This window comes from Bufo gargarizans, chromosome 1 (genome assembly GCF_014858855.1).
Source record: "Bufo gargarizans isolate SCDJY-AF-19 chromosome 1, ASM1485885v1, whole genome shotgun sequence".
NCBI classification, from domain to species: Eukaryota; Metazoa; Chordata; class Amphibia; order Anura; family Bufonidae; genus Bufo; species Bufo gargarizans.
This window is the reverse complement of record NC_058080.1, coordinates 619,272,470-619,299,639: the sequence shown is the minus strand read 5'-3', so window position 1 is coordinate 619,299,639 and position 27,170 is coordinate 619,272,470. Positions and strand designations below refer to the sequence as shown.

The 27,170-nt window shown below is 44.3% G+C and overlaps 1 protein-coding gene across 5 annotated transcripts in view; it reads left to right on the top strand.

Moving 5' to 3' along the window:
- The window catches only part of APC (APC regulator of WNT signaling pathway), a 125,532-nt gene that overhangs the window by 46,483 nt on the left and 51,879 nt on the right, over positions 1–27,170 (top strand). For all 5 annotated transcript variants that reach the window (XM_044275940.1, XM_044275941.1, XM_044275937.1 and 2 more), the window contains one exon: positions 19,722–19,874. In XM_044275940.1, the coding sequence (XP_044131875.1) occupies positions 19,740–19,874 (135 nt within the window). In that variant the 5' untranslated portion in view covers positions 19,722–19,739. The remainder of the gene's footprint in view (positions 1–19,721; positions 19,875–27,170) is intronic.

The following is a 27,170-nucleotide window of genomic DNA, read 5'->3' as shown; positions in this document are numbered from 1 at the left end:
AAAACAGCAGACGAAGACTCTAGAAGAGGGGAAAAAAGCATATTAGATAGTGGTGGATGTCTAAGGCTGCCCATACACATGAGATACTTGTCAACCTTTTTATACACATGCACACTTTGCTTAGCCGAGCATGCATGTGTTGTGAACAGGGAGGGGACATAAATGGCTGTCGGGCACTTCTGGCAGCGGCTCATTACTCTGATGCCAAAATAAATTTGACAGACTGATTCCTATCTGTCCCCTCAATGGGAGGCCCCGATACCTATTAGACATTGGGTCGGTCCTATCAAAAGCAGCAGGTTCTGCCGATTATAGATATAGAGGAGATTTATCAAACTGGTGTAAAGGAAAAAGAGCCAAGTTGCCCATAGCAACCAATCAGATTCCACCTTTCATTTTTCAAAAGGGCTCTGAAACATGAATGGTGGAATCTGATTGGTTGCTATGGTCAACTCAGCTCGTTTTCCTTTACACCAGTTTGATAAGGCTCCATTCACACGTCCGCAATTGTGCGGAAAGGGTGCGGCCCCATTCATTCTCTATGGGGACGGAATGGATGCGGACAGCACAGTGTGCTGTCCGCATCCGCATTTCCGGTGCACAGCTCCTGAAAAAAATAGAACATGTCCTATTCTTAGGCATTTCTATGGGGTGCCGGCCGGGTGTATTTCAGATCCGCAATTTGAGAATCCGCAATACGCTACGGACGTGTAAATGGACCCTAATGTGTATGGCCAGCTGTAGTTTTCCCTGTTTGCCACAAATCTACTAGAATATACAAGACATGTAGGTCAAAATCACTTGTAGATGTGGGTCATGATAACCCGCCCATTAGTCCATAGTAGGTGGCTTCCCTCTAGTATCGGTGACGTCTTCTGACAATATTACATGATGGTTGTCAGTGTATTGGTATTGCAGGACTGTAGCCTGCTGGCAGCACAAAAGAAGAATATTGTTTTTCGTTGTTAGTGGATGCGGGTTGGTTCTGGTTCTTGTCAATGTCCAGACCCGTTTTGTAGATACTGGAAATAAGTATCTACTAGCCCAGCGCAGGGATCAGCAACCTCCGGTACTCCCCAGAATGCTCCATTCACTTTTATGGGAGTTGAGGACAGCTGAGCATGTTAGCATGCTGGGAGTTGTAGTTTCTCAGCAGCTGGAGTGCAGAAGGTTGCTGATTTTACTTTTTAAGCGAGTCAGTCACATCCCTAATAGATTTTGAAGTAGACATGCCAGTATGTAGAGTTGGTGTCCCGGAACATAACCTTACTGTTCTTGTGGAACTCTGCTCCTCTTATCCAGGGAAATGTTTCTTTTTATCTTTGTTAATTAAGGTGTTTTAGGTTTTATGGGGTTTTGCCATTCGATAGGAGCAGATTACAGAGGTGGGACCTGCACCTATCTCAAGAATGGGACCCCTCAAGGAATGCTTGCACAGTGTCTTCTCCATTCACTGCTAATTCACATCTGAAAATCGCTGAGCCACCCCCTTAGCAGTGAATGGAGAAAACCACACGCGTGCCGTGGGCATGGCAGGACCTGTTCTTGAGATAGGAGTGGGTCCCAGTGGTTGAATCTGAACCTATTGGATGTTTATGGCATATCCTATCGACATCCCATGAATGTCAAGATGGGGCATCGCCTTTAGGGCTCACGCACGTACAGAGGTGCAAAGCGCACAATGTGGTGTTGGCAGCTTTTGCGGCCCCATTGAAGTGAAAGTCGGCATCCGATCTGCAAAAAAATGCTGATCAGATGCAGACAAAAACCATGGCCATGTGCATGAGGCCTCAAGAAGGATGAATTATGATAGGTCTTTAAAAACTAGGGTATTTTTCACATCATCTTAGATTCAGTTTAGCTTCTTATGGTGTTCTTATAGTCCATAGTCTTCGTTTTTACTTTAGATTTATGTTTTTTTGTGACTAGTTTATTTTTACCTGACTACTTAAAAGGGGTTTCCGAGCCTCAGAATATTGATGGCCTGTCTTCAGGACCAGAATGCGATCTGTTGGGACCTGGCTTCTTTTTACCTGCACTCAATCTACATAGTAGCCACACTGCAGCCCCTTTCAACAGCTGACTGGCAGGATGCTGAGAGTTGTACCCCTACGATCTGTTCTGGATGGCCTGTCCTCAGGAACAGTATGCAGTTGGTGGGAGTCCGACTTTTGTTTACATAGTCCCCGCACTGCAGCCCCTTTCAACAGCTGATTAGTGGGATGCTGACAGCCGGACCCCATGGTCTATTCTCATCAGTAACAGATCATCAGCTGTGTGTAGTGTAAATGAGTCCAGTTATGGTTCCCTTCGTACAGGAGGAGTCCCCTCTGGTTTATGTGTCTGAATGCAAGTGAGTATGAAGATAAAATTACAGATCCGGACTCAGTATCACGTACATTATCCACTGCTTACCCTAATTTGGGGGGGACACATTGGACCTGACTAGTTAAAGGGAATCTATGCTATCATCCTGATAGAAGCATTGAAATGTGGCAGAAATATTTTTATTGAGCTGCCATTTTAGTCCCAGTCTAAAAACTGCCCATTCAAAGGGGGTGTCCAACAGAGAAAAAATTGGGGCAAAGAAATAATAATAATTAAAAAAAAGCCAGGTAATGCCTGCCCAGCCAATCATTAGCCACAGCGGTGACCTGCCAAATCGGTGATTTGCTGAATGGCATTTCCAGTGTGTTGTAACAAGATAATGAAGTAGAGACCAGCGGGGACCCCATAAGTGTGAGACCACATTTATAACCCACTCTGAGCCCTTTGCCAAGATCTTTTCCTAGCTAGACAGTCCCTCTAATTATCACTTATACGCAAAACTGCTTGCTTCAGTGATGATTACTTGACACACCATGAAGTCCAGTACATGTATCATTTCTTGGAGCTCAATGGATTAATAGCTGATTATTTTTTTTTTATTATTTTTTCTTGGTTCCAGTGAACGACAGGAGAAATTTTTCAAGGGCTTTACATAAATTTTCTGGTGGGGAAAAAAGTATAAAATTTGGCATGTTTTTTTTGCACAAAAGTTTTTCCCTTTTAGGGCTCCTGCACGCAGCCATTGGTCGGCCGTTCCGTGTATTGGGGACCTGCAATTTGTGGTCCCCGATGCACGGGCAACATCAGTGTTCCATTTTTTTGCAGTGCGGAGGCACGGAGAGAAACCCCACGGAGGCACTCCGTAGTGCTTCCATGGGGCTCCATTGCGCACCACACCTTCCGGATTGCGGTGCCGCATATTATAGACCCGCTGTTTGCCAGGCAACGGCCGTGTGCATGAGCCTGAGGCTACACGACACAACCAAAGATCACTGTGTAGCAGTGCAGACATTCAACTGAACGCGGTCACAGTGCGGCTTGTAAATTACAGTGACCCCAGAATTACCAAGAATCTAGTAGTGTTTGAATTTTTTTTTATGGGGTCAAACTCGCCGCATCTTTTGAGTGGCGCTCCTTTTTAGTTCAGTGGCTGCTCTTCTACACAGTGATCTTTGGTGATGCGATGGCCCGACAGGTTTTATTATAATTTTTACAAATTGGCATGACTTGTAGCTGATATCTGTATTTTGTGACACACAGCCAATAATCCACCAAATTTGCAAAGAACCGTGTGCCTCTTTATTAGACATGTAGATATTTTATGCAGATTTGTACCTTACTCCTTTGTATTTCATACTAAGCCGGTATATGAAATGCTGGAAACACCCCCAAGATAATGTTGTCCATATGAAAACTGTAAAAAAGATACATTTCTTTACAGGTATCTAAAAAATAATTTTCAGGGGTCGTCCAGAAATAAGTACCTTTTCACAGGTGCCTGCGGCCTTTCTTTCCACTATGGAAAGATTCATACTTTGCAGCTTCCCGTCACTCCGGTCCCGCGTGCCGGCCCCTGTGTCCATCTGCTGGTCCAAGGCTTGTTTAGTTTGTCCCCAGCACGAAGATGATCATTGCTCTGCTGCAGCCAATAACTGGCTTCACAGTGATGTTTCTCTCACCGCTGAATCCACTGATTGGCTGCTGCGGAGCAGGTGATCCTGTCCCTGCCAGGCACAGATTAAACAAGCCACGTAGCAGAAGATAGACCCATGGGAGCCATTGCGTAGGGTAAGAGCTGTGAAAAGCAGGTCGGTGTCAATCCTCCTATAAAGGAGGCAGCCTGCGGGCACCTGTGAAAAGGTATTTGTTCGCAGACAACCCCTATATTATGGCAGCACTGAATATAGCAGCTGCAGTTTTTTTACATGTATCGCTTCTTCCCATTTAGACATGCACAGGAGTCTCTGTATTTCAGGACATACATAGAGAGTTTTTTTTAGGACAAATTCATACAATTATTAATACGTATTCTAATAACAGCTTTTTGCAGTGATTAAATATATAGTGCACATTGCATATTTACTTCCTGGAAGTTACAACCTTTTAGAAATTGGAAATATGGTATAAAATGGCCAAGAGCTTATAATGCCCCCCTCCCCCCATATGCCCCTCACAGAGATTGTACTTGCCTCACTCCCCGACACCCGCGTCCCTTCTCATACTGGCACGGCCGTCGCTGCATCACCCCGTCGCGCGGATGAAAACATCCGGGTGCCAGGGACTAAGGTAAGTACAACCTCTGTGACGGGCCTGGGCATATAGGGGGGGGGGGGGCATTATAGATCTTGGATAACCCCTTTAAGTTCCATCTAGGGAGCCTGATTACTTTCATGGTAAGGAGAAAGTCTGATGTTACCATTTACTATAGGAAAGTTGCTATTACTAAATTATTGGCCGAGCCCGAGTCCTTGGCTTACCGACCCCACAGCTTGTAGATCAGTAAAGCCATAGAGAACAGCAGGTTGTACTATTATACACACAAACAATCTTTGCTTTTATATCTTTGGGTGTTGACTCGTTGGCTTTTAGTGATCCTGTTATAACCCTCTAGCTCATCCAAGGTTTCTCTTTGTGACAGGATTTTCCTGTTACCCTCCATGGACGTTTTGTCGCAGAGAATAAGACTGCGGAGTCGGATACAGGAAGTGGGAATGTTTCTATCAATGTAAAAATAGCTGCACAGATTACAGGGAAACAGCCGTCTTGTTGTCCGGATTTAATTGGAGCAGAATTGTTTCTTTGTGTCTTACTCGGTTAAAGGCTATGACGAATGATAATTTTTGGGAAAAGAAACAAAGACTTGTGTCTTCTGCTTGATATCCCATAAAAACATAAGGGGCCAACTGGGATAGACCAGCCTGGTGTCCCTCAAGCTCGGCTGAGAAGATTCTTCGTGCACATTAGCTGTAGCTTTGGCTGGTCGGAAGATCGCCAGAGTTTGGGCTGTGTAAGGCTACTTTCACACTAGCGTTCGTCGGTCCGCTCGTGAGTTCCGTTTGAAGGGGCTCACGAGCGGACCCGAACGCAGCCGTCCAGCCCTGATGCAGTCTGAATGGAGCGGATCCGCTCAGACTGCATCAGTCTGGCGGCGTTCAGCCTCCGCTCCGCTCGCCTCCGCACGGACAGGCGGACGCCTGGCCGTGCGGAGGCGTGCGGATCCGTCCAGACTTACAATGTAAGTCAATGGGGATGGATCCGTTTGAAGATGCCACAATGTGGCTCAATCTTCATGCGGATCCGTCCCCCATTGACTTTACATTGAAAGTCTGGACGGATCCGTACGAGGCTATTTTCACACTTAGCTGTTATATGCTAAAATAATGCAGACGGATCCGTCCTGAACGGAGCCTCCGTCTGCATTATTATGATCGGATCCGTTCAGAACGGATCCGATCGAACGCTAGTGTGAAAGTAGCCTAACCTGGCGTGTTGGGTGGAGTCAATTTCAGTTAAAATGGTGGAGCTTAATTTCAAGCAAGCAGCGACGCCTTGGGCAGTTTATATGCCATATTAACCAGTCGCCAATGAAACAGATCTCATGTAGGATTGACAGATGTGTGTCTAGAGGAAAGCATTGGATTGGAAAAATCCATCAGCTCAATGCTTCCCCTGACAGCTGACCTCTATTAAGGGTCTACCGGAACCCTCAGTTTAATGGTAGATATCACTGGTCTATGACCAGTTTAATAAAGAGGTTGTCTGGTTTTTTTTTGTTTTTTTTTTTACTATTGATGACCCATCCTCAGGATAGGTCATCAATATCAGATTGATGGGGGTCTGACTCCTGGCATCCCTGCTGATCAGCTGTTTGAAGAGAAGGCAGGAATTTCAGTGGTGAGCAGTGTAATTACAAGTATGGCGTCCCCATTCACGTTTATGGGACGGCTCCATTTGTTCAAGTGAATACTAGAGAGCTGTCCCATATAAGTGAATAGGGACTCCATACCTGTAATCAACCTGCTCATCACTGCAATTTCTGCTGCGAGCGGGTAAACAAAGCAGAGAAGGCAGCGCTCGTATGAGCACTGCTTTCTCTTCAAACAGCTGATCGGTGGGGGTGCCGGGAGTCGAACCCCTGGCGACCTGATATTGATGACCTATTCTGGTCATCAATAGTAAAAAGCAGACACCCTTTTAAGATGCATTGAAATCTCTCCAAAAGACCACCTCTTTGAGAAGACCACCCCATATCCAGACCAGATTTTCTTTGACAAATTTTCCATTTCACCATATTCTTTGCACACTGGCAATCTTTTTCTAGAGGACCAGTCATTAATGCAGTTTTGTTTGCTCATTGAAAGAGGTTTGGCCATATTACGTTTACCTTTTTTCTTTCCTAGTGAAAGACCATAGCATTTCTAAAGTGAAAAAAAAATCTATTTGGAAAAAGCTAAAGCCTGTGAGAGAGAACATAAAAAATAGCTGCTCGGCGTCCGTCTCATCAGTTATGATTGGCATTGATGGACTATAACACTCATTAGCCCTATAGCTCCAAGTGTATGGATGTGGTGCTCCAAATCTTCCCTGGAGCTACAAGGGTAAAAATCAATTTCCTGTGGTTCCGGGAAGGACGCAGCTGCAGACGATTTTTCTCTAACACTATGAAATCACTGGTGTATGCAAAAACCATTGTTCCTCCGGTAATTCAGCATTTTACTCTCTTCTGCCAGTTCTTGATCCTTACTGGGAGAGGATACAGATTATGACTATTGTGTATTCTGTTATAGCCATAGATTTTTTTGTGATTACACCAATTTTAGATCTGTTTTTGTGTACTTATTGCTATTCCATCTCCTGTGTTCAAATATGCATTGCCCTAATGGGAGCCCCCTTCCTTATCTACAGCTGAGTGAGGACATCTTTGGTACCAAACTGGAAAATCGCTGCAGGCACGCTACACATGGCAGATGGTTTGTTACTGAAGTAATTGCCCTATTACACCTGCAGATTGCGCTCCTCAGCGGAGAAGACCACTGCATTCACATGCAGCGATCTCCTCCACAGTATAGGGAGCAGCAATTGTTACGCCATCACTTGTCCCCATACAGAATTGTTGTTTGCCGGCAGCCGATCATGATTACACAGCATGATCTGCCGCCGACAAGCGAGGATTTTTAAGTCAGCTAAAAGATTTAAATTACCCAACAAACAAATGTTTGCTCATTCATTGGGTAATGTGCGGCAGTATCGCTAATACTTTTTGTAAATGGTGGATTTGGAGCCTGTTCAGACTCCTGATCCAAATCGGACCCAGCACTTTTCACTCCCTGGTCTTCTGCCAGTGCTACATTGCACTGTGACCTGACATCGCACAGTGTACACCTATATGCAGTTAGGACACAGCACAGCGGGTGCCTAGAAGATGACCAGGGGGCAGTATGTACAGCCAGCACAGGCAGTGCTACACTCGCCGCTCCCCGCATTTCCTGCATACTAATGAGCACTTCCATAATTAAAGTGCTCATTAGTATTCACTTTATAACATGCATTGCCATTTTCCTCCTACTTTTGGGCGAAAAAAAGTGTCTTGGGCCACTTTCACACTGGCGTTTCTGGGTCCGCTTGTGAGATCCGTTTCAGGGATCTCACAAGCGGCTCAAAACGGATCAGTTCAGCCCCAATGCATTCTCAATGGATAAGGATCCATTCAGAATGCATCAGTTTGCCTCCGTTCAGCCTCCATTCCGCTCTAGAGGCGGACACCAAAACGCTGCTTGCCACTTTTTTGATGTCCGCCTGACGATGTGGAGTCAACGGGGACGGATCCGTTTTCACTGACACAATATGGTACAATTGAAAATGGATCCGCCTACCATTGACTTTCAGTATAAGTCAAAACGGATCAGGTTGCATTATCATGGTAATGCAAACGGATCCATTTTGAACGGATACAAGCGTTTGCGTTATAGGTGCGGATCCGTCTGTGCAGATACCAGATGGATCCGCACCTAACTCAGGTGTGAAAGTAGCTTTATACAGCGGAAAATGCAGTATGTATGTATGTGTGTGTGTGTGTGTATATATATATATTTTTTTTATATTACTGGTCATTGTAATCCTGCCTGTGATAATAATGAGATGACTCTCTTTCTCAGGTTCAGTGGCCAGTGTAATGATTGTAGGACCTCAGGATTTCTTTAGATGTTGATAGATTTCACTAATAAAAGTGGCAAAATACTGATTTTATTTTTTGGCTAGGGTGAGTCTGATCAATACAAGCGGCTGCAGTGGTGCGTCAGCATAGGCGCTTTAGGGCTGCGATCAATATTCTCTTTTACCCTTGCAGCCCCCATGGTAATTACGTAGCCTGCACAGCTCATCTTTGTTACTTGGGAAACCTGCCGCTTGTAAAATCCCACTAGCTTTCTGAAAAGCAGAATGGCTGAGAAATCCAGCAGACAGAGGAACCTTGCTGAAGACATGAGTAATGATTCCTGGCAGCGATGCCTTCCGCCATGTCTGAGCCTTCTATTTTCGCCTGTCTAGCATTGCGTGCTGCGGGGCGGGTTGGAGGAGGGTCGCCTGCTCTGTATTCACTTGATAACATGCAGAATTCAAGTGACCTAGAATATGTGCAGCACTCCCTTAACGCCATGTCACACAACATTGCCTATGGCTGGCGAGCATTGTTCAGGGGCTTTACATGTACAGGAACTGACAAAGAATTTTGGCCTGGACATGGAGAGTATCTTTAGCTTGTTTAAAATACTTAACATTTCCAAAGGATGTGCAGAAGTGGAAAGCATTTCATTCAGTGCCATACAGTGACTCAGCCACTGAGTATTAAATCCAGATTGTACTTGTTTGCCTATATGAGGAACATAAGGAGGTCTTTCCATATAGCCGGTTCTGAACCCCCATCTAGGAGGGCCGCTGATATGCCCCTGCCATGTATGACGACGTACTCGTGGGCCATTAATACAAATGGCTGGCATGTAATTCTACAGGGTCAGTGTATGGTCAGCGATAACCTCCCCTCCAGCTCTCCCCCCCCCCAAATACAACAGATATATGGGGAGATGAGGATTGGGCAGTTGGTTCTCCAGGAGATGAGCCACTGCCAGATATGTATGGCAGTAGCTTTCTTCTCTCCCTGTATTCAGGACACTTGCATGCTCGGCTGAGCCGCGTGTGTATGAAAGGTTTGGTAGAAGGAGCGTTCGGCCAACACTTGTTTAAAGGGGTTTCACTGCTAATAGAAATGTATCCCCTCCAACAGATACCGCTGTTATTTCATTTTCCCCAAATACCACTATTTATCAAAACTGCCTTATTTTAAAATGATTAGCCTACCATTGTGCCCTGTGGCAAATCAGTTTTGATCAGTTGCTGTAGGTTACGTCCTGCCTAGGAGCCTTGAAACGTAGGACGCAAGAAGCCTCATTGGTAAGAACACGGGGCATGGTTAGTCACATCTCACTGCCCTAAGGCAGGATGGCACAGCAGTCACATGATCTCTTGATGCCAGGACACATATCACTGCCCTAAGGCAGGATGGCACAGCAGTCACATGACATCAGAAAGTAGGATTCAAGCATGGGGGAGAAGAGAAAACTGCTGTACTAATGAGGTAAATTTGGAGGGAAAAAATGGGAGCTAGAGGAATGGGATCCAGAGTAATTGATAAAAATATACTTTAGAGTAAAAAATCGTTTAGATCAGCAAATCTGTGGTCAGTCCAGGACACATATCCGTAATACTGATCAGTGAAACTGGCCTGATGGGGTGTTGCCAGCTTTGGCTTTGTTCACACTGGTTATAGTGGAAGCGTAATGCTGTGCCCAGTCTGTCACATGACTGATCCAAGCAATGACTGACCAACTCTATTGGCCATATAATGGGGTCTATCAAGGTTCTTGTTCTATTCTTGCCATCAACAGAAGCTTGTACCTGCAAGTGTGCACTGAACCTAGAGGCCTCCATACAAGTTAGTGTATTGTTGAGAACGGCAGGTTTGGCTGACACCCTAATGTGTATCAGGAGCTTCTGACATTGAAGGAGAGAGGGATAAGGCAAAATTACCATTTTCGGACAATCCCTTTATTCTCTCTCTGGAGACAAGCCGCCACTCTCCCCATAGAATACACATACATACAGGAGGGGTTAGGTACTCGGGAGAGATAGCGGTCTGGCCAGCAGCTATTGAATCTGTTTGCCCAACTTAGGCTACTTTCACACTAGCGTTTTTGGCTTTCCTTTTCTGGGCTCTTAGAAGCGCTCCAAAATGGATCAGTTTTGATCTAATGCATTGTGAATGGATAAGGATCCACTCAGAACGCATTAGTTTGCCTCTGTTCAGTCTCCATTCCGCATTGGAGGCGGACACCAAAACGCAGCACACAATGTAAGTCAACGGGGACGGATTCGTTTTCTCTGACACAATAGAAAAGAGATCCGTCCCCCGTTGACTTTCAGTAGTATTTATGACCGATCCGTCTTGGCTATAGAAGACCATATACAACCAGATCCGTTCATGACTGATGCAGGCAGTTGTATTATGGTAACAGAACCGTTTTTGCAGATCCATGATGGATCTGCAAAAAAACGCTAATGTTAAAGTAGCCTTAAAGGGGGTCTGTCAATGACTTTCCACTAAACTACCAGCAATGGCTATCGGCCCGAGGTAAAATTATTCTGAAATTACCTGTATGACAGTTTGGTGGTTTTAGAACGTGCAGCAAAATTACTTTTATTCCTATGCAAATCGGCTCCCAAGTGCCCAGCTGGAGGGGGGGGGCGCGGCTTTCTTTTTAAAGCCCGCCTTTTTTTCTTTGATATCTTCTCTCCCCAAAGGCTTCCTTCTCTCCCTTGACATCACAGTGAAGTGGCTCCAAGTCTCACACTGGCGCCCTCTGCTGTGCACTGCATTCCTTTTTATGGCCTATTGCTCAGCCCCTGCGCAGAACATATCCCTATAGGAATAAAAGTCTTCAGTGACCACCAAACTGTCATGCAGGTATGTTTAGAAGTATTTTTACCACATGCTGGTAGTTTAAAGGGGTTATCTAATGAAAAAATGAAAATCGGATATATAGTACATGACAATCTCTAGCAAAGCCAGAACCAGCCCTGTACCTCACACGGATCCAGAGATCTCCCCATTTATTGCTCTGCTAGATTTATATCAAGCTGACAGCTCAAGGGGAGTGTCCTTTCTGCTGCAGCTAAGTGGGCATGTCTCAGCTCTCCCTATCACAGCTCAGGAGGCAGTTGAAGGATGAAACTGAGCATGTGCGTCCTTCTCAGTGAGCAGGTCAAAGAAATAAGAAAAAGAACAAACAGCAGGTGGCGCTATACAGATACATTTTATTGAATAACTCAGTGGCTATGCTAAATTTATAATTACATTCAATTACAAAAGTATTCAGGTCCAGGTGCTGGTTTGAAAACTGTAGAATATTTTTTGTGGGACAACCCCTTTAACCACCTCCGGACCGCCTAACGCAGATGTGCGGTCCGGAGGTGGCAGCGCTGCGCAGAGTCACGCATATACGCGTCATCTCGCGAGACGCGAGATGACGCGCTTTGCTGGCCCGCGATGCGCAGTTCGGGCCGGCATTTCGTACAGGAGTATTTCGTCAGCAACCTGCCAGCCGTGATCATTGGCTGGCAGGTTGCTGATTTTTAAAAAATCCAATCAGAGAGCCGAATAACAGATCATATTTGTAAATATGATCTGTTATATGGCTGCCTGCTCCTCTGCTGGTTCTTTTCGTCGGTTGGATCCAGCAGAGGAGCAGGCTTCACAGTGAGTACACCAAACACTACACTTTAGCCCCAGATCACCCCCCTGAACCCCAATTAACCCTTTGATCACCCCTTTGATCGCCCCTGTCAATCACAAGTGAAAAGAAAAAAGTGATCAGTGCAAACTGTCACTTTTTTTTTTTTCACTAGTATTGACCGTTAGGTTTCAGTATAGTTTAGGCCCCTTGGTTAGGTAGTTTAGGGATCGGTTAGCGCCCAGCCCACCGCACCGCAGTCCGTTATTCGCTGATTAGCGTATCGCTAATCAGCATTTGTACTTTTATAGTATCTGGAAGTGATCAAAACTGATCACGGTCAGATCTATAATAGTACTAGTGTCACTTTAGTTCTCCCTCCACCCAAAACGCAGTGTTTGCCCAATCAGGCCTGATCGCTCGCCCACACGTGCGTTCACCCACACCCGCCCCACCGCAGTGACAAAAAATTATTTTTTGATCGCTGCACATTCACTTTACACGCACTGCGGCGATAAAAAAAAAATCAGTTTTGATATTTTTTATCAACCGCAGCGGCCTCCGGTACTTCTCTAGCCTCCCCTTTGTAAGACAGGCTTGCTTTTTTTTCTTGGGTAGTCTCAGGGAATACCCCTAAATTTAGTTGCCCACATGTCTAACAGGGGGTATTCCTCTGAAGAGGCCTACAGGCTTCTGACCCAGTCGGATGAGGAGTGGGAACCCTCATCTGATGAATCCAGCGGGTCAGAATACGAACCTGTAGAAAGCAGTGGCTCTCTGACCCAAAGTTCGAACGAGGAGGCTGAGGTCCCTGATACCACCAGGCGTACCCGGCCCCGTGTCGCTAGACCGCAGGTTGCGCAGGATCCGCTTCAAGAGCAGCAGAGTGGGGCTGGTGCTGTCGGATTACGTGGTGAGGCATACACCAGCAGCCCAGCCCTTCCTGGACCTAGTACCAGCACTGCCGTAGAACATGGTGAAGTAGCGAGCACCAGAAGGGCAGTTGAAGCTGGTACGGTGGCACGTGCAGTAGTGACCCCGTCGCAGCCACCGCAAAGACGTGCCCGTAGAGCCCCTAGAGTCCCTGAGGTGCTGGCAAACTCTGATTGGCAGTCCCCAACTTCAGCCGCACCTGTAGTTTTCCCTTTCACCGCCCAGTCTGGAGTTCGGGTTGAGACAGCTCAGATCGGTTCGGCCCTGGGAATTTTTGAGCTGTTCTTGACTGCGGAGCTCTTAGACTTAGTTGTGGCAGAAACAAATCGGTATGCCACACAATTTATAACCGCTAACCCGGGAAGCTATTATGCCCAGCCTTTCCGGTGGAAACCAGTCCAAGTTTCCGAAATTAAAACTTTTCTGGGCCTCCTCCTCAACATGGGCCTGACAAAAAAGCATGAATTGCGGTCATATTGGTCCACGAACCCGATTCATCACATGCCCATGTTCTCTGCTGCTATGTCCAGGACACGATTTGAGACCATCCTGCGTTTCCTGCACTTTAGTGACAACACCGCCTCCCGTCCCAGAGGCCACCCTGCTTTTGACCGGCTCCACAAAATTCGGCCCCTCATAGACCATTTCAACCTGAAATTTGCAGATTTGTATACCCCAGAGCAAAACATCTGCATAGACGAGTCCCTGATACATTTTACCGGGCGCCTTGGCTTCAAACAATACATCCCAAGCAAGCGCGCCCGGTATGGGGTCAAATTGTATAAGCTCTGTGAAAGGGCCACAGGCTATACCCACAAATTTCGGATCTATGAGGGAAAAGATCAGACCCTGGAGCCGGTCGGTTGCCCTGACTACCTGGGGAGCAGTGGGAAGACAGTTTGGGACTTGGTGTCACCCTTATTCGGCAAGGGGTTCAATTTTTACACAAGTGTGGCCCTCTTTAGGCATTTGTTTCTAGAACGGATTGGCGCCTGTGGTACCGCGCGAACTAGTCGCGCGGGCTTCCCCCAACGGCTCGTTACCACCCGTCTTGCAAGGGGCAGAGGGCCGCACTGTGTAACGAAGAACTGCTCGCGGTGAAATGGAGAGACAAGCGTGACGTTTACATGCTCTTCTCCATTCACGCAGACACGACAATACAAATTGAGCGAGCAACCCGTGTCATTGAAAAGCCCCTCTCAGTCCACGACTATAACCTTCACATGGGAGGGGTGGACTTCAATGACCAGATGTTGTCTCCGTATTTAGTTTCCCGCAGAACCAGACGCTGGTATAAGAAGGTGTCTGTATATTTAATTCAATTGGCTCTGTACAATAGTTTTGTTCTCTACAGTAAGGCTGGGAGAACTGGATCCTTCCTCAAATTTCAGGAAGAGATCATCGAGAACCTCCTGTACCCAGGAGGTTCCGTGGCCCCATCCACCAGTGTAGTTAGCCGTCTACACGAGCGACATTTCCCCAATGTCGTTCCTGGTACCTCAACCCAACCGTCACCCCGAAAAAGATGTCGTGTCTGTAGCAGGAGTGGAATAAGGCGCGACACCCGCTATTTCTGTCCTGACTGTCCTGACCACCCTGCCCTATGCTTTGGAGAGTGTTTCCGGAAGTACCACTCACAGGTACACTATTAGCATAGGGATCACATCTCACCAGGATAGGCACACAGGGCTATTAGGGCCCATTCACTCACACAGCTGCTGCAAACGTCTCCTTTCACCTGGGACAAAGTGCATAACGCACTTCGCCACATCTTTGGGCGATTTGCGCTTTGCACATTGACCCATGGGGAAGGAGAGGTTTGTTCTATAAAGGTGTAAAAAAAAAAAAAAAAAAACCAGTAAGCGAAAAAGTTAATGTTCAGTTAAAAAAGTTAAAGTTTATATATTCTGTTGCAAAGTTAATAAAATTATTGCGTTGCGGCCTGGTTTTTTCTTTCTTTTTTTTTTTCTTTTTTTACCTTCCAGGTGGACCAACCGATCGATTAGCTGCAGCACTGATGTGCATTCTGACAGAAGCATTGCGCTGCTGTCAGATTACACGCAAGTCAGTGTATGCGGCGCTGCAAGACGAGATTTCTACTCTGCAGTAACAGATATGTTTGCCGATGCATACGGGCTGAGGAGGAGGCGGCGTTCCTATGCTTTGGCAAACACTTTGTGTGTGTGTATGTGTATATATATATATATATATATATATATAAAATAAAAAATCCCGGCAATGATTTATTCATCCACATCGATTGATGCGAATGGAGAAATCTGGTTTGCCAGGGCATACGAGCTAAGTGGGTATGGATGTAGGGCGGAGCTCCTATGTCCTGGCAAACGCCTTTACCCTCCATTTTTTTTTTTTGGGCAGAGATTTTTTCATCCACATTGATCGATGCGAATGAAGAAATCTGTGCCATTCATTTTTTTCTTTCAGCCCAGAGGCTGAACGGAAAAAAAAATCTCATTACCTGTATGCTCAATATAAGGAGGATAGCAGAAACTCCTAATGCTGGCCATACATGTAATGATTGCGGAGACCCTCAAATGCCAGGGCAGTACAAACACCCCACAACTGACCCCATTTTGGAAAGAAGACACCCAAAGGTATTTGCTGAGGGGCATATTGAGTCCATGAAAGATTACAATTTTTGTCCTAAGTTAGCGGAAAGTGAGACTTTGTGAGAAAAAATAAAATAAAAATCAATTTCCGCTAACTTATGTGAAAAAAATAAAATTCTATGAACTTGCCAGGCCCCTCATTGGATACCTTGGGGTGTCTTCTTTCCAAAGTGGGGTCACATGTGGGGTATTTCTACTGCCCTGGCTTTTTAGGGGCCCTAAAGCGTGAGAAGAAGTCTGGGATCCAAATGTCTAAAAATGCCCTCCTAAAAGGAATTTGGGCACTTTTGCAGCCTAGATGCGCAAAAGTGTCACACATCTGGTATCGCCGTACTCAGGAGAAGTTGGGGAATGTGTTTTGGGGTGTCATTTTACATATACCCATGCTGGGTGAGAAAAATATCTTGGTCAAATGCCAACTTTGTATAAAAAGAAATGGGCAAAGTTGTCTTTTGCCAAGATATTTCTCTCACCCAGCATGGGTATATGTAAAATGACACCACAAAACACATTCCCCAACTTCTCCTGAGTACGGCGATACCAGATGTGTCACACTTTTTTGCTGCCAAGGTGGGCAAAGGGGCACATATTCCAAAGTGCACCTTTTGGATTTCACCGGTCATTTTTTACACATTTTGATTGCAAAGTTCTTCTCACACATTTGGGCCCCTAAATTGCCAGGGCAATATAACTACCCCACAAGTGACCCCATTTTGGAAAGAAGACACCCCAAGGTATTCTGTGAGGGGCATGGTGAGTTCCTAGAATTTTTTATTTTTTGTCGCAAGTTAGTGGAATATGAGACTTTGTAAGAAAAAATAAAAATCATCATCATTTTCCGCTAACTTGTGACAAAAAATAAAAAGTTCTATGAACTCACTATGCCCATCAGCAAATACCTTAGGGTGTCTACTTTCCGAAATGGGGTCATTTGTGGGGGTTTTCTACTGTTTGGGCATTGTAGAACCTCAGGAATCATGACAGGTGCTCAGAAAATCAGAGCCGTTTCAAAAAGCGGAAATTCACATTTTTGTACCATAGTGTGTAAACGCTATAACTTTTACTCAAACCATTTTTTTTTGCCCAAACATTTTTTTTTTATCAAAGACATGTAGAACAATAAATTTGGCGAAAAATTTATATATGGATGTCGTTTTTTTTTGCAAAATTTTACAGCTGAAAGTGAAAAATGTCATTTTTTTGCAAAAAAATCGTTACATTTTGATTAATAACAAAAAAAGTAAAAATGTCAGCAGCAATAAAATACCACCAAATGAAAGCTCTATTAGTGAGAAGAAAAGGAGGCAAAATTCATTTGGGTGGTAAGTTGCATGACCGAGCGATAAACGGTGAAAGGAGTGTAGTGCCGAAGTGTAAAAAGTGCTCTGGTCATGAAAGGGGTTTCAGCTAGCGGGGCTGAAGTGGTTAAATAGGGGACAGTCCGTGGCAAACTCCCTTTAAGATGTGAGAATGTTGATTGTTTGCTGTCTCATTTCATTAACCCTTAAACTATCATCAGAACTAACAATCTATTCACGGACAAACAGGTGTCCCATCCTTAGCTGGATCCCGACCAGGCCATGTCCAGCACATCCAGTAAGTGGTCTAAAAATGTCCACAAGATCGCATCATAAAGAATGTAGTAAATGTGACTACTAGCCCATGACAAGTGTCATTATTCAGCAGCGCATTGCGGTAGATTTCCTTTCTAAAATATCCTTGCAGCCGCCTGTTAACCTATTAAGAACACTTGTCCCTTGCTCCCATCCTGTGGACACCACAGCACATAAATAGCATGGAAGCTCTTCAAGTGAAATACATCCTCAGGGTGGACGTTGACACTGGCCAGTTTATAAAAGTATAATGGAAACTGCTGAGATTGTCCGAACCTGCAGAATTGATCCCTAAACACTTTGGAGGATATTTATTGAAACAAGTGCAAGGAGTGAGATATTTCCTTATGGCTATCGGGCAGATTCCAGTATTTAATTTATAAGTGACTCCCTGGGACATGAAAACTGCCATCTGGTTGGTTGCCGCGGTCATCTGCTTCACTTATTTGCCCCAGTTTTCATAAATCACCTTAAAGGGGTTGTCTCACTTCAGCAAGTGGCATTTATCAAGTAGTGAAAGTTAAAGGGGTTGTCCGAGATTGAGGACTTTGTTCCATTAGTACAGACAGACAAACATATAACATACATCCATGTCCTACCTTTTCCACATGTTTCTGAAGCCCCATTTTCTTATAGGAAATTCTTCGCCGGAAGTAAAGTTTTTTTTTTAATCTGACGTACCGGGTCCCTTGCAGGAGCGCTGAAGCCTCTTCTTCCGGCTGCTCAGGGAGCCCGGTGATGTCACCGAACATACTGCTGGGCGGAAGCCTCCTCTCGGAGTCATGGGGGCTGCCTGGGTAAAAATAGAGGTTTGTCCGGGTTCAGCTCTGAACCCGAACAACCCCTTTAATACAAGGCACTTACTAACGTATTGTTATCCATATTGCTTCCTTTGCTTGCTTGATTCATTTTTCCATCACATTATACACTGCTTGTTTCCATGGTTACAACCACCCTGTAATCCAGCAGTGGTGGCCGTGCTTGCACACTATAGGAAAAAGCGCCGGCCTCTCTTGTGGCTGGGACAGTGGGGAGCGCACATAGGCTGGTGCCTTTTCCTATATTGTGCAAGCACGACCACCACTGATGGATTGCAGGGTGGTCTGTAACCATGGAATTGAGCAGTGTATAATGTGATGGAAAAATGAATCCAGCAAGCAAAATGGATAATAACAATATAAGTGGCTTCACTTCCTCTACCTAATAAATGCTATTTGCTGAAGCGACACAACCCCTCTAATGTATATGACAAAAGTAAGCTTTTTTTTCTCTCGCTTGCCTGCTCTCACAACATCTCTTGCCTTGTAAAGGGAGTGATACAGATAAGGCCTGGAATGCACACAGCCATGTCCATGTTTTGGTCCACAGACTACCGATCCGTAAAATATACAATTATTGGACTACAAACTGTGGAACAGAAAAAACAAATCCGCAAAAATAAAAACACTTTGTGTGCCTGGCCCCATAGAAATGAATGGGTCAGTGTGCTGTCCAAAAGAAATGCAAATGACACACAAATGAAAAATACGGTCATGTGTACAAATGGAGATTCTCCTTTTTGAAGGGTTTTCCTGCAGTTTTTAACTGATGACCTATCCGACCCGTTTGAGAAGGCACTGGCCGCTTTGACTGGGGCATCTGACATTAGGTTCATCTGTCCCATGGCCGAGGCACTGTGATACCAAGCACAGCCACTATACAATGTACGGCGCTGTGCTTGGTGAGCTGAGAGAAGGACGCACCTTCTCAAACAGCTGACCAGCGGGGGTCCTGGGTGTCGGACCGCCGTCAGATAGATACTGATGACCTATCCTTAGGATAAGTCTTCAGTAAAAAAAAAATCCCAGAAAACCCCTTTCAAGCTGGAATCACACTTTTGTGACAGTTTTTCCAGCCAAAGTCAGAAGAGCCTCGATAATGTGGTTGTGTTCCACCACTAAGTAGACGCCAAATCTGCTGTCATTCTACAGCGATGTTAACCCTCTTTCTTTTGCTCTGTCCTTATTTTGAGCGGATTGCTTGCCACAGATAAAGGATTTGGGGATTATTTAGCACAGTGCTTTTCAAATTGCAAATTTTAAGCTGTCATTTTGAAGCGGGTAATTTAAAGTCTGATGTCGGCAGTGACCTACTTTTCCTTTGCCTGTTTAACCCCAATGACGCTCACAAGTATTCATGTGAACCCCCATTTCACCACAGATTGCAAATTTTATATCATCTGTCGATTAAAACACAATGTCCACTTATTATAATTTGTGACTTCCATCATTTTGTATGTTTGGGAAGGGACGTCCATAACTTTGGTATCCGTTCCTTTATCGTTATGTCTTGTCCACGAGGCCTTAGATATGCTCCTCACAATCACCTTCTGTCACTATGATTTGACTATTGGGTCACCATACTTAAATTGTTGTTTTGACTTTTCTCTTCTGCAGACGTGGGGGTAGCCCAGCATGGCTGCTGCTTCGTATGACCAGCTGTTAAAGCAAGTGGAGGCGCTGAAAATGGAGAACACAAACCTTCGACAGGAACTTGAGGATAATTCAAATCATCTTACAAAACTTGAGTCTGAAGCATCAAACATGAAGGTATGAAGACTTTCAAAAAGTCCTCTTACGTTACCTGCATTGATTTACATTTGTGTAGGCTAGAATGCTAAATTCATGCTAGTTGTACTTTTTGTAGAGCTTGCATTAGGTCATCTACGTGGAGGCTAGGGATGTACATACTGAATGGTCACTTTATTAGAAACAACCATCTAGTATTGTATTGGACCTCCTTTGGCCTTCAGAACCGCTGCGCTAGGAGCTTAATCATTCTGCATTTTGGTCCATGCGGACAGGACAGAGAAGAGATGCATGTTACATTACATGCTCTGGACGGCCTGTTCTACCTTGTCCAAGAGATGCTCTGTAGGGTTAATATCTGGTTACTGTGAAGGCCAGAGAAGCAAGGAAAACGCACAGTCATGTTCCTGGAACCAATCCTTTGTGGCACCTTGTCCTGATGAAAGTGTCCTTCTATAGGGTAAACAGCCATGAAGGGATGAATTTTGGTTGGCAGCAGTGCTTAGGTAATGTCAACCCACATATATAAGAGGACCTAGTGTGTGCCAAGAAAGCACCATAACTTCACCAGCTTGAGCTGTTGACACCTAGCAGGACGGGTTCGGATTCACCATGGTGCATTTCTGATACTTCTCCACTGCTCATTGATCCAATTTCTGCACCCTTGCTCACTGAGGTCTTGCCTGTCTCTAGCCCTTACACAGACCTGGCATTCGGACTGGTCATCTGTTATTATAGCTCATCTATGCTAAGGAGCGACGAGTTATATGTTTGGACACATTAGGAGCTTGGAGTTGTATTCGAATACAATTTGCTTCACTCCGCACCTCCAGTTCAGAAGAACGATTCTCCACATCCTCCTATGACCCCCTTTCATTGATGAGTTGTGAAGTCTACAGGATCCTCTTTCTCTGGTTGTTTCTCAGTGTACTCTCAATGCCGTAATGTAAAATCGCCAGTTGTGGCAGTGTTTGAGATAATGTCCCTGGCTAGTCTAGTACATGACCGTGCCTTCCTCAATTTTCCCATTCTATTGTGGATTCATACTGAAACTGAACCACAGAAAACTAGCTCACTTTATTTAGTTCTGCACTCTGGGGTCACCTGTCTAATTTCCATACAGGGAAGCTCCAATTTTGAAAAACTGTCTCTAATAAAGTGGCCGTTCAGTACGTGTGGATGTACATTGTAGTTTCACAACAGTTGGTGTGCCGAAGGTTGCTGACCCCTGATATAGGGCCATCTTTATAGAGCTATTGCTTGGCAGCACTTTGCGCAGCAATCTATGCCCAAAATATACTTAATTTAGGCGTATCTCTGTTTAATAAATGACCCCCATTGTGTTTTCTGCATATGACGTGAGGACCCAGTGCAGAGGCGCTTGCAAACCACCCCCATTCTGCTGAACCTGCAAAGGGAAGATGACTTGTCTGCTTCCTGGCACTCCACACTCCCTTTTCTCCAGGCCCGCGATGCCCCGCTGGGATCCATTTTTTATTGCCGCAGCCAATAACTGGCGGTGAAAGGCTTCCCTTATGTCATGAGAAATGGTCACATGACTCAAGGGGAACTGGACACCACCGTGGCCAGTAAATGGCTGCGGCGATGTCAAACCGGATGTTGACATTAATGGAGTCCAGAAGAGCATTGCAGGCCTGCAGGAGAAGGCCAGGAAGCAGATAAGTCCTCTTCATTTTTGCACAACCCCATAAAAGGTGACTCATTCCCTTTTTGGTCGTTGGGCTACTCAGTTGCTAGTTGCCTATTTTTCCTTTTATTATTAATATAAAATCCAGACAATTACTACAATATAAGGGTCCATTCACATGTTCGTATGTGTTTTACGGATCCGCAAAACACAGACAGCGGTAATGTGCGTTCCGCATTTTGCAGACCGCACATCGCTGGCACTCTGATAGAAAATGCCTTTTCTTGTCTGCAATTGCGGACAAGACTAGGACATGCGGACGCAGACAGCACGGTCCGGCCCCATTTGAAAATAAATGCGTCAGCACCTGTTGTGCAAAATTGTGGAACGGATGCTGTCCTATTTTGCGGACATGTGAATGGACCCTAATTAAGTGGTTTTACATTTTCCCTCTCGCAATTTCCCTCACCTCTGAGACATATCGTTCACTTCTTTTCCTGCTAGATAACCATGTATTGATCTGCCCATCTTCTGCCCTCCTTTGGGAAGTGTGCTGATGTATTAGTGAGCATTTAATATGTCTTGTAAGTGTGTGTATTATACACATATATTTAGAATTTCATCTTCTGTAATTCCTCATATAATCAGTATTACATGTATTTCTGATCCGCCTGTGTTCTTAGGAATTCGCTCATTTATATAATATTTTGCGTGTGTGTGTTTTCTACGCGCTTTCTTTCCTCAGCTATGTTCAGTCTTGGTTTTAGCGGTCAATATTCCCATACATTAACTTTGTTAGGTAGTACATAAAATGATGCATTTTTTCTCCTTAGGCCTCATGCACACGACCGTTCCATTTTTTGCGGTCTGCAAACCGCGGATCCGCAAAAAACAGAAGCCGTCTGTGTTGCCTTCCGCAATTTACGTAACGGGCTCCAGCAATATAAATGCCTAGTCTTGTCCGCAAAGCGCGGATAAGAATAGGACATGTTATATATATATATATATATATATATATATATATATATATATATTTTTTTTTTTTTTTTGCGGGGCCGCATCTTTTGCGGCCCCATTGAAGTGAATGGGTCTACATCCGAGCAGCCAAAACGGCGGCTCGGATGCGTACCCAAATAAAGGTCGTGTGCATGAGGCCTTAAGGCAATGTAAATCTACTTTTTTGGGGTGGTGTCTTTTTATTTATTCACATTTAATTTGAATTTTTTTTTTACATTTTATTTCCCATAAAGTAGTCTATAAGCATAAGGCCTCTTGCACACTGCCGTGTTTCACGGCCGTATGCGGGCCGTGGAACCGCGGCCTGGATCCCTCCTGAGAGCAGGAGCGCACGGCGTCACTGGTTGCTATGACGCCGTGCGCTCCCTGCTGCCGGCACAGTACAGTAATACACTGGTATAGATCATACCAGTGTATTGCTGTATAGCGGCGGCAGCAGGGAGCGCACGGCGTCATAGCAACCAGTGACGCCGTGCGCTCCTGCTCTCAGGAGGGATCCAGGCCGCGGTTCCACGGCCCGCATACGGCCGTGAAACACGGCAGTGTGCAAGAGGCCTAACTCTGATTATGCGATTTTGGAGAACTGCCACAGAAACATATCTCCAGAAAATAGTCTCGAAATGCCACTTCGGGCAACAGTAGGGCAGTTTATAATTTTCTATTGGCCAGTATGTAATATCTGGCTGTGGTGTTTTCTTTTCTCTTCAGCGTGTGGTATTTATCATGTAGACAGTTTCTCAAGGCACTTACTAATGTATTGTGATTGTCCATATTGCCTCCTTTGCTGGCTGGATTATTTTTTCCATCACATTATGCACTGCTCATATCCAGGGATTACAACTACCCTGCAGTCCAGCAATGATGGCTGTCCTTGCACATTATAGGAAAAGTCGCCACCAGACAGGCAGCGTCTGTCTGGGTGCTGGGATGCGCATAGGCCAGCTTTTTTTCCTATAGTGTGGAAGTACGGCCACTGCTGCTGGATTGCTGGGTGGTTGTAACCACCAGCAGCGTATAATGTGATGGAAAACTGAATAAATCCACCAAAGGTGGCAATATGGAAAATCGCAATACATTAGTAATTGGCTTGTATTAACTTTCTCTACAAGATAAATCCATTTGCTAAAGTGAGACAACCCATTCAAGTGTGCAACCACCTTTAACCTCTTACGGACACAGGGCGCACTGTGCATTTCCGATCACCGGCGGGCGGTGATCCAAACAGAATGCCCCCCCCCCCCCCGTATCGGTAATCGCAGCAAACCACAGGTCAATTCAGCCCTGCGGTTTGCTGTGTTTCCAAGTCATTCGGGTCTCCGGTGACCGATAACCCGGAATAGGATGGTATTAGATCCTGAGAGGTGGCGGTGACAAAACCTCTCAGGATCGCATCCTATTGGGACGGACCCCAAAAAAGTGCAGAGTGTGTCACAGGAGGGGGATACGGAAGGACACCACTACTCAGTGTGACACATGCCCCGATCATCCGGGCCTCTGCATTGACGGTTGCTTCAGGGAGTACCATACTTCTATTGAGTACTAAATTTATAATCCCCTTCCCCAATTTTAATTCTATTTGGCCACAGAAAAACGCCCAAAAAAAAAAAAAAAACTATGGCTCTCAGACTTTGGAGACACTAAAACAATTATTTTTTGTGTAAAGCTAAAATAAATAAAAAAAAGTATACATATTAGGTATTGCCGCGTCTGTAAGAACCTGAACTATAAAGATACCACAAAAAGTGTAATAGCAAGCGATCAAAAAGTCATATGCACCCCAAAATAGTGCCAATAAAACCGTCTTCTCATCCCGCAAAAAATTAGCCCCTACATAAGACAATTGGCTAAAAACTTTTTAAAAAACGGACTCTCAGACTATGGAGATACTAAAATGTTTTTTTTTTGTTTAAAAAAGGATATTATAGTGTAAAACCGAAATAAATTTAAAGTAGACATATAAAAATAACACATGACCTAACTCCTCAAATGAACAGTCAAAAAAATAAAATAAAAACGGTGCCAAAACAGCCATTTTTTTTTGCCAAATTTAAATACATTTTTTCCGTTAACAAAGCAAGGGTTAACAGTCCAACAAAACTCTATATTTATTGCCCTGATTCTGTAGTTTACAGAAACACCCCATATGTGGTTGTAAAATGCTGTATGCCAAACGGCAGGGCGCACAAGGAAAGGAGCACCATATGGTTTTTGGAAGGCAGATTTTACTGGACTGTTTTTTAAAAACCATGTCCCATTTGAAGCCCCCCGATGCACCCCTAGAGTAGAAACTCCATAAAAGTGACCCCCATCTAAGAAACTACACCCCTCAAGGTATTCAAAACTGATTTTACGAACTTTAACCCTTTAAGGTGTTCCACAAGAGTTATTGGCAAATGGAGATACATGTTCAGAATTTTAATTTTTTGTAACCTTGCCTCACAAAAATGTAATTTAGAGCAACCAAAAATCATATGTACCCTAAAAATAGTCCCAACAAAACTGCCACCTTATCTCGTAGTTTCCAAAATGGGGTCAGTTTTTTGGGCGTTTCTACACTAGGGGTGCATCAGGGAGGCTTCAAATGGGGCATGGTGTAAATAACACAGTCCAGCAAAAGTCTGCCTTCCAGAAACCATATAATGTTCCTTTCCTTCTGTGCCCTGCCGTGTGCCCGTACAGTAGTTTGTGACCACTTAGGGGTGTTTCTATAAACTACACAATTAGGGAAATATAGTTTTGTCTGGCTGTTAACCCTTGCTTTGTTATTGGAAAAAATTGATTAAAATGGAAAATTTGCCTAAAAATTGAAATTCTGAAATTTCATCTCCATTTGCCAATAACTGTTGTGGAACACCTAAATGGTTAAAAAAAAGTTTGTAAAATCTGTTTTGAATACCTTGTGGGGTGTCGTTTCTAAAATGGGGTCATTTGGGTGGTTTCTATTATGTAAGCCTCACAAAGTGACTTCAGACCTGAACTGGTCCTTAAAAAGTGTGTTTTGGAAAATTTCTGAAAAATTTCAAGATTTGCTTCTAAACTTCTAAGCCTTGTAACGTCCCCAAAAAATAAAATGGCATTCCCAAAATGAGCCAAACATGAAGTAGACATATGGGGAATGTTAATAACTATTTTTTTTCTGATTTCATTTTTACTCATTTTGGGCTTAAAAATATTTTTTTCAGTTGGTCTTTATTAAAAATATTGAACTATTCTGTCACAAATGGTTAACTGTCTAGCTGTGTGAATGTTACTTTCACTTAAACCTTGTGCTGGTCATCTAATAAACCTTATCTCTAAATTACTAAAAGGACATAAACACTTATTTAAGCTACATTTTATCAGTAAGATCAGAATTGAGCTATAATCAGTGTTTATAAGGTAAGCGGTAAGTACCCTTCAGCTGAGCTGCCTGATGGAAGAGAGTGAAAATTCAGAGCCTGCTACTAGATAAACTCGAGGCTGCACAGAGACAAGGGTTACAAAATGATTATAATGCAATAATAAAAATAATTGCAGCTAAAGGTGTGTATAGCCTTTATTGTAAGAAGATTCAGCAAATTGGCTTCTTTGAAAATTAGCATCAGTCTATCACAGTGGTGGCGAACCTATGGCACGGGTGCCAAAGGCGGCACTCAGAGCCCTCTCTGTGGGCACCTGCACCCTGGAAAAAGTCTATGGTGTACCAATATGCCTTAGACTTTTCCTGGCATTCATCAGTACAGGGCACACTATGAACAGCACAGGCAGCACACTGAATGTAGGTAGGCTATTATATATCAATTATAAAGTACATGGAAGATATACTATACTGGACTGTAGTATTCAGGTTAAATTGGCATTTGCCGATAAATAAGTGGGTTTTGGGTTGCAGTTTGGGCACTCGGTCTCTAAAAGGTTCGCCTTCACTGGTCTATCAGAAACACTTTTGAGCAATTTCTGAAGACTTTATTTTTATTAGGTAGTATTTAAAAAGAAATCTGTTTAAATTCAGTCTATTCTTGTCGGTTTAGATTGCCGGCCGTAGCGTTTATGGTTTTCTCTGAAGGACATCTGCACCTTTTTGGCATACAGCGCTCGGTTCTCAAACCCCTAAAGCAGATCCTAAATCTCGCTGTGCACACAGTGCCAGTTATTTTGGGTTTCTGGGTCTTTTCTAGGGAAACCACATAATGAAGGGCAGGCTGGATTTGGTTTATATTACATGAACGATGTTGAGTGAAATATAAAATGTAGACCCATCACCCTGTAAATGGCAGCGAGGCAGGATATCCTCATTCTTCAAGGTTGGTTTCCTTGGGCTGTAGAAAAGAAGTCTGAAAGGAACTGGTATGAAATATTTATACTGGGGAAGTTGTAGTTGAGCTGGATCTGTATGAATGTGTTCAGCTGGACCGGGCTGTTGATGATGAATATAATATTGTGATATTTTTGTTTTGTACATATATGTATTATTCTGTAGTAAGTGCAGCATAAGGCATGGATCATGTCCGTGCAAGGCTTCATGCACGCGGCTGTGTCTGTATTTCATTCTGCAAAATATGGATATCTTTCATGTGCATTCCCATTCGTCTCCCTCTCTTGTCCACAATATGAGCAAGAATAGGACACGTTCTATAATTTGCATAAAGGCTACACAGATATGTGAAAAATAT